Source organism: Nannospalax galili, unplaced genomic scaffold (assembly GCF_000622305.1).
Source record: "Nannospalax galili isolate Female #2095 unplaced genomic scaffold, S.galili_v1.0 C50131121, whole genome shotgun sequence".
Classification (NCBI taxonomy): Eukaryota; Metazoa; Chordata; class Mammalia; order Rodentia; family Spalacidae; genus Nannospalax; species Nannospalax galili.
In genome coordinates this window covers 1-8,539 of record NW_008481754.1, presented here as the reverse complement: position 1 = coordinate 8,539, position 8,539 = coordinate 1, and the positions used below count along the sequence as shown (strand labels likewise).

Sequence of the window (8,539 nt, the reverse complement as noted above, 5' to 3'; positions counted from 1 at the left end):
GCAGACATTGTATGCATAGATCTACTTACATATTATGTATAGGCAAAACATTCAGACACAGGAAGTTAAAATTTTTAAAAAAGAAACACAATCATACTCTAAGGAAACTGGGCTATCATAGCTACCACTGGTATCTGATGACTGGATTTCAGGTTCTGAGGCATTTATTTCCTGTGTGACCGAGCTGTAGTTTCCTCAGCTATAATATTAAAGCTAAAATCCCTTGTGCTTCTGCAACGTAAATCATCTGGATTAGGGACCAGAATAGAAATGGACTTAAAAGATAATTCTATAATCTGCCAGATAAATGAAGTAATGTGCTTACTATCTATTAGACTAAAATTCTTTCTCTTGAGAATATATTGTCTTCTAGAAATTTCATATATCATCATCCTTGCATGCCTATTTTTCATTAAAGAAAAATTACCTTCACAGTCAAATCCTCCTCACCCAGTGTGACATGAACTTGAATCGGGGGGTAGACACTTTTGTTGGCATGGTGCTCCATGGTCGCTCTCATTGCATTCTGAAATATATTAGGGCTACATTAATATATAACTTTTTAAAAAGAAACTATAATTTTGAAGCACATAGGCACTATTTGCATTTTAAAGATCAGAAACTCAGTGAAAATATGCCCCTAAATCGTAATTCCAATAGCCATGAAGGATTACTTTTTTATAAAAATTGAGTCAATTCTGGGGGAGTTGAGAGAGATTTTGATTTAAAGATTCTAACTAAACTCTTCCTTTTTTGTTTTTTTGAGACAGGATCTCCCAGTCTGGCCTGGAACTCACTACGTAGAGCAGGATGACCTCAATCTCACAGAGATTCACCTGCTTCTGTCTCCTGAGTGTTGGGATTAAAGGTATGTGACACTATGTCCAGCATCTATATTTTTCAAAGTTAGTCTTTTAAACAACCAAACTTCTGTAATTTTATTAAATGGTCAAAACTTATTTTTGAAGTTGTTTCAGCTTGAGTTTCAAGAACCAGCTGTCAGATTTCTTTGCAAAAATTTTTTTTCATATAGTAATAATAGCAAAGTACTTTTTGTGATGGTTTCCTTTGTCATTGGTTTGAGACTAAAGGTATTTACCCTGTTGAACTGTTTTTGACTAATTTCTAAAGGTTATGAGGCACCCAAGGCCACCATTGCCTAAGCATAAAACACGACAGGTGGCCCAGGAGTAGAACTAGCTGATAAATACTTCATGAAGTTGGGACCGAATTTGGAAATAGGAGCAAGAACCCTGGCCACCGCTCAGGACTGAGCAGCCCTGAGGAAACTGCACTGTCTCTGCCAGTTTAGATTTCAGTTCCAGACAAAAGTCAATTCACAAGCTTTATGGAAATACGTTACACCATATGGGAATTTTTATTATTAAGCATCACAGGGTATTTATATGACTGAAATTTTAAGGAAAAATGGTTTTAAGAATTAATTGCCAATTGCCATTTACTTAAGTCATTTAGACTGATTTTTATATATATATAAAGAGCATATTTTCACCCTTGCTTTCTAAGACACTGCTGAGTTTTAGTATATTGCTCTTTTCTTTTTCTTTCTCTTTCAGATTTGAGCTACAGTCTTGCTGTGCAGCCCCGGATAGCCTAGTGCTTATACTCCTCCTGCCTCCACTTCCTGAGGGCTGGGAGTACCAAGTTACAGTGTGTACCACTACCCCTGGCCAGTGTATTGCTTTTTATTGCCTTGTCAGACAGAAAACCTCTTTTCTCCTCTGGTCAGCTGTCAGCTGGAGACTGGGTGGCTAAAGGGAGAGAAACTACAGGTCTCTGGTTTATGACAGTTGTCATCAGCCACAGAAACTGATGACACTTATCACCCACCAGCAAGTACCACTGGGTGGGGGCCAGGAGGGGGAGGTAGAGGGTGAGGGGATACTTTCAACATAACCTGCACACTTAGACTGAGTTTTCCAAATTTGTTATAAGGAGCAAACGAAACAGCAGAAGTTCTCTGAGTTCAATACAAACAACTTTCTCAGGGGAAAAAACAAAATAGAAGCCTATCAGTGGAGCTGGCTGAAGGGTGGAAAGTTGGAAATCACTCTTCTAAATATTTTGGTTTATAAAACTACGAAGACAACTTTGTTAAGTACCCATAAAGTGCTCCATTGTACTGGCTATTTGGTATGTCATTCCCACGCTTCACGAATTCTCCTGGCAAGTAGAACCCTTGTTTCAAAGAGGAAACTGAGGTTCACAACTCAATCACCTGCCCACGGTCACAGATAAGTGACAGAATGAGGATTCAACCCCAGGTCTTTCTGACTCCAAGGTCGGGACTATATGGAGGCAGCCATCTGTACAGACAAAAGGCTCATCTCTAGCAATGTCGTATGATACTGACATGAAATGACATCTCTTAATGAAACTGGAGAATCCAAAGGAATATAATTTTCAGAACAGATTCCTAACCTCAGGAAAGGACTGATAAAGGTTACACAATACTATTTTACAAACCTTGAACAGTTCAAACACCATGTGATAGAGATGGGATGGTACATAAACCACTTGTATTGGCTGTCCTGGTGATTTTGCTACAGAGCAGAAGAGAAAAATATGAAAGTACAGAGAGATGTGCTTCAAGCATTTTTAAGAATAAATTGTGTGGTGATGAAGAGAAAACATTAACTATGGAGGACGGCATTAATCAGGGAAGTATAGTCGCACTGTTTCTTTACTGTGTTAGTGTCTGAACCCTAGTCACATTCACAGCTGACATGACAGGAGTCCTGTGGCTCTTCCTCACAATCTGGTGTACTAAGATAACAAGCTACCCTCCCATACTTTTCTATGATGACAAGTCTTAAAAGACATTCAGTCTTTAGGTAAGAATTGTACCCTCCAAAGACAGACTTCTTAGTAAAAAAAAAAGTTTCGCCTGCGTAGAACACTGTCTATTTCATTCTATATTCTATGAACATAGAACTGAATTTTTAAAAAATTAAGCTAGTATCAATTTCTCAAGGGGTACTAACTCAACATTCAAATATTTAATAGCTAGGGGCAGGCAGAGAGAGGTGTATGTGTAAAACAGACCTTTAGTAGTCCTCACCATATTTCAGAGTAATTTGACCAATAATTCAACTCTAACAAATCAAACCAACAACAGATCAAACTCTCCTCTGAAAACTTCCCTCTGGGGAACATGAACGTGACATATGGAAACTGCCCGTCCCAGTTTAGGCTCCTCAACTATGGCTTGTACACTGTGATTCTGAATGGGTAGGACCACTAAGGAGCTAATATGGCTTGAGGAAGCCACCAAGTGATTCCACTAGGTAACTACACCACTGCTCCCCACCCTTATGAGCCAGAATATGGTGTAATAAAAGCCTATTTAATTTTTCTTCCCATCATCTTCTTAAAGGATCATTTTAACCCAGGAGGGGTTTTTCCCTCTGTCAAACTATCATCAATCTCTTTCCAAACATGTGAACCCTTTGTCCAAAGGCAGGGTGAAAAGATCACCAGAGAGAAATGCTCTCAAGCAGATGAACGGCTTCCTTTCCTTATTTACACCTCAGTCTTTTGACTTCCTCAACAATAAAAACTGATTTATAATTTGGAAGTGGAAAAAAAGATAAATTTTATGGCATTGAAGTATATATAAAAGTCATAATTTTCCTAGAATCATTTTTTTTTCTCATTGTCTCTGAAAAAAAAATTAGCAAAGAATCAAAATTATCAATTAAAAATAAAGGAAGCAGAAAAAGCCGAAGTATTTTTCATAAGAATCAAAAAAAGTGTTGATTATGTGTATGTGTATTGTATGTATGTGTGTAATGTGTTAGTATTGTGTGCATATACATGTGTACTGTATGCGTGCATATGTGGATATGTCTGTGTGTCTATTCATGTATATATGTATATATGTGTCTGTGTATATGCATGTGCATTGTATGCATCTCTAGATATGTGTATGTGTATGCATGTGTATGTGTATCTGTGCATATGTATATGTGTGAGTATACTGTATGTGTATCTGTATGTATTTGCAGCATGTGTATATATGTACTGTATGTATGTCTATACGTGTGTGTGTGTATGTAAGGCATATGTGTATGCATGATGTGTTGTATTTGTATTTGTATGTATCTACGTGTTTGTGTATCTGTGTATATGTGTGTGAGTGTACTATATGTGTCTATACATGTCTCTGTGTGTCTGTGTGTACACACATATATTTCATGATTATTGTTCTACTTTCATATTTAGTAAAGAAGTTGGTGAAAAGGTCCTTTTCTATTCAGGCAACTCTAAACTTTCTCCTGAGTTCTTCTCAGTAGTCAAAACACTAATGACTGAGGAACAGACACCACCAGGCAGGCTTACCATTTAGTTCTTCAAGTTCTAGTTCAGGAGAGTTAATATAATACAAATCACAAAGCCGCCTAGCATTTTCATAGCCATCTAGTGTGAATCAAAACAAAACAAAAAAAGCATTAAATAAATTTACTTCTGTTTTATGCAGTAAGATGCCAACAGTAATGACAAATGAAAATTTAAAACTCTCTTCAGAAGAACATATACTCTACCACTCTTAGTGAGGGAGAAGATCTTTTGCATGACAAAGCCTGAGCCATTAAAAAAAAATGACAGGACCACAAAAAGATTAAAAACATCAGCATGGAAAAACTTACCATAAACAAAGCAAAATAAAAACAGAAGGCGAAGAGAGAATATTTACAATATGTGAATATATGAAAACAGTTTAGGAAAAAGATACCTTTATCCATTGTTGATCGCCTTTTTTGGAAAGTTTTGAAAATTTAAATGCATAAGAATTTTTTAATTATAGAACTCTTGCCTTCTACTAGCAAAAGATCATCATATATGAAGGATGCTTACTATAGCACCGCTAGTAACAGGAAAAATGAAAACAATAAATGCACATTAACAGAAGAGATTAAAAACCAACTACTACATTCTACAGAGACACTTGAAAACAGGGTATATCCACATAGAAATGGCACAGAGAAATGGCTGAGTTTGTAGAAAAATATACGGAGTACTCCACTTCCCAAAGACAACCAAAAACACAAAGTAATTTATATATGGATGTGTATATGGTATCAACAAAAAGCTTGAAAAGATGCAAACTAAACTTATGAATTATTGCTTCTAGTATCAGGAACTAGAAAAGGGGGAGTAGAGACCTCTGTTTTGGACAGTGGCTTACTGCATAGGCCTGAAACTCACAGAGATCTTCCTGACTCTGCCTTCCAAGTGCTGGGATTAAAGGCAGGTGACACCATGCCAGGCGCTTGAATTTTAAATTACATTTAGTGTGTGTGTGTGTGTGTGTGTTGTGTGTTTTTGTGTGCATGTGTGCGTGCATGTGCATGCACATGGATGAGAGTGCATGCCATAGGGCAAGCGGGGAGGTCAGAAAACAACTTGCAGGAATCAATTTTTTCATTTTATCATTGAGTCCTGGGGTTCCAATTCAGGTTGTCAGGCTTGGCAATAAATATCTTTATAAACTGAGCCATCACTCACTGGCTCTTTTTTTGGGTGGGTGCAGGGGTTACAACTTGAATTTTCTGAAGCAAAACAGATAAACACACTTAATAGTATCACTAAACTTTACTAACAAAGAATTCTATCAAGATATTCACCTTATATATAATTAATGTTAAAAGGCAAGTTTCAAACCCACACATTTGTGACTAACATTTTATCTTACAATGCAAATAGTTTTAATATCAAGAAACAACACAGCACTTTGACTTTTGCATCCTTTTAAAAAGGAAAAACGTACTTACCTTTAATAACTTCAACTACATCACAGTTTGGATTTATGCTTCCTATGTGTTTTCGATGAGATGGACTTCCTTTTCCACCAAACAATAAAGCTATTGAAAAATTAAAAACCAAACAAAATAAGCACATCCACCTAATTCCCTTTTCCAGATTCAAGTATTTCTCTAAATGGCCTCAAACAGTAGAATCGGTTCCTTAAAAATAAAGATGGTATTTTAAATTTAATAGAAATGCCTTCTTTGTATGTCAGTGTAGTTTTCTTAATAAACAAAAAAAGTAAAACTTTTAACATTCACTCTAAAGGAACACCTTCTAAACAAACTGAACCCAGCCATACACATTTATGTGGCCACTTGGTTCAGTTTTGGGACACTTACAGTGCTGGTTGAGTAGCATTCTAATTGAAATGCGACTCATGTAGAATCGATCCAAAAAGTACTGAACATTTTGGCTGGTGACAGGATCCACTCCAAAGCTCTCCTTGTATTCAGTCACACCTTGGGCCATTGTGGGAATGACATCATTGTGTCGGTTTCTGATGCGTATCACTGTATCTGTAAAGCTAAACAAACAAATCTGTCAAAACAGTCAAATATTTTGACAAGTAAATTTGATACTAAGATTTAAGCTTAAGCAGCCACAGTGGACAAAAACCCACTAGTTCAGAAAAAGGAACATGAGTCCATGCTTTCCTACACTTGTTTAAATATATTTTAGGTCATAAAAAACACTGGATCCCTGAGGCGTTAAGGCTCTCCAAAATAAAACTCATGTAATTCTTAGACTCCAGTAAGGCTGCCACATAATAGCACTGTAAACCACATTAAGGGTTTCCCTAAGCCACTATTATCTAAGGTCTCTGAGGCTCACTAATAATGAAGATAACATTCCAGAGACACACTACATAAGAAAAGGCAGAGCACTTGCTTCTAGGGAAGCCACACTATATAATGAATGAGAAGGGTGAGCCAGGAAAGTCTGTTTGGAACTATTCCCTAGGGTTCAAAGACAGAAAAAACCACTCAGAACAGCAGAGTGAACAAAGAACTCTAATTTCATTCATCCTAAGTTTACAAAGTGTGAGGAAAAATAGATCACTAGAATAAAAGATTTCAAATCACCCTGCCTTCCTATTTCTGTCAATACAAGGAACGAAAAAAGAGGAAAGAAGGCTTAACTGTGAAGAAAACTGATCTGCTAACAGCCACCAGGAATCACACTCAAAGGAGTGCAGTCCCCCTCTGAGTACTGTTAACTTACTTCAACGATGTTCTCACTGCTCAAAACATTTTGGGGATTCTTAGTTTTTTTATTAGCTTCAAAGGCAAGCTACTAAACCAAAATACGAATTTTTTAAATCCTCAAAAACAACAAACAACTCAAAATTCCAATCCTCTCTTTATTCATTTATTTTGTTTCTCTCTTTAAGAAAAAGTATTATTAGGCCAGGTGAGGCAGTGCATGACTTTAGTCCTAGTGCTCAGGAGACAGAAGCAGGCAGATAGATCTCTTTGAATTCAAGGCCAGCCTACATAGCGAGTTCTAGACCAGCTGGGGCTACAGGGAGATCTTGTCTCAAAAAGACAAAAAACAAAAAAAAGTACTATTGAGCTGAGCATCATGGCTCACACCTGTAATTCCAGCACTCTGGAGGCTGAAGCACACAGATTACCATGAATTTGAGGCCAGTTTGGGCTATAGTAAGATTCAAGGCAGTCTGGGCTACAGAGTAATACCCTGTCTCAAAACAAAAATAGGTTCAGCAGTAAAGTACTTGCCTCAAAAGATGAGAACCTGAGTTCGATCCCCAGTACCCATGGAAAAATGCCAAGCATGGTACCATACACTTGTAATCCCAGCACTAAGAAGGCCAAGAGGAGGATTCCTGGGGCTCACTGGCCAGTCAGTCTACTAGCCTCACTAATGAACTCCAAGCCAAAGAGGGATTCCAAAGGATGACAGCTGAGGCACACAGGAACTTGCATACACATGAAATGCATAGGTACATATGCATGTGCACACATACATAAATTAAAAAGAATACATACATGTATATAGCATGATTCTGCCTGGCTGCCTAACTGCTTACTTTGTTTTCTAGGTTCTGCTTTGGATGACTGTTTTCAGAAGGTTCTATAGCTTCTATAGAATATGATGTTTATTTCTGCTTGGGTCCTCGCTCTACTATTGGCTAGCTACATGACCTTAAGTCTCTTCCCATTTTTGTGTACAAACACATTATCTCATCAAAGTTGTTTAAATACTCAATGACATCACTAACCTAGATACAGAGTGAACTTACAATGAATATTATTTTCAAACCAAAAACATATTTGAAAAATAAAATGCTTTCATCCTTCTTAAAGATAGTCCAAAAACTGTAGAATGACAGATTCCAAGGACAAGTGATCTTTACATTTTGAGCAGCATTCATTACAATAAGCAGATATCTGCCTAAGTGACTAGTTGGGCTTTATCAACTCTGGTATCTTAATTATGAAATTGGAAATATGGCTTACATTATCTTGTAAATCACAGACCACAGGAACCCGTGGCAATGTTTGTATGGCTCTTCCATGTAACAAAAGAAGTATAATCAGTTGCTGTTTTTCAAAATTGGAGGTTTTACATGAAAAATCTAGACTTGCAGCTTGTCTTTAAAACCAGAAAAATAAGCCAGGCCTGGTGGTGTACACCTTTAGTCCCAGCACTTGGGAGGCAGAGGTAGGCGGATCTCTGAGTTCAA

General features: G+C 37.2%; 1 protein-coding gene across 2 annotated transcripts; it reads right to left on the bottom strand.

The window, feature by feature from the left end:
* Window positions 1–427: 427 nt before the first annotated feature.
* LOC103728651 (pyruvate dehydrogenase (acetyl-transferring) kinase isozyme 1, mitochondrial) lies at window positions 428–6,355 on the bottom strand (the record flags this gene model as incomplete). Of its 2 annotated transcripts, XM_008826620.1 has the most annotated exon segments (5): window positions 428–526; window positions 2,488–2,564; window positions 4,363–4,440; window positions 5,796–5,885; window positions 6,171–6,355. In XM_008826620.1, coding segments are annotated over 5 exon segments (474 nt in total), but the record flags the coding sequence as incomplete, so codon positions are not given.
* Window positions 6,356–8,539: the final 2,184 nt, after the last annotated feature.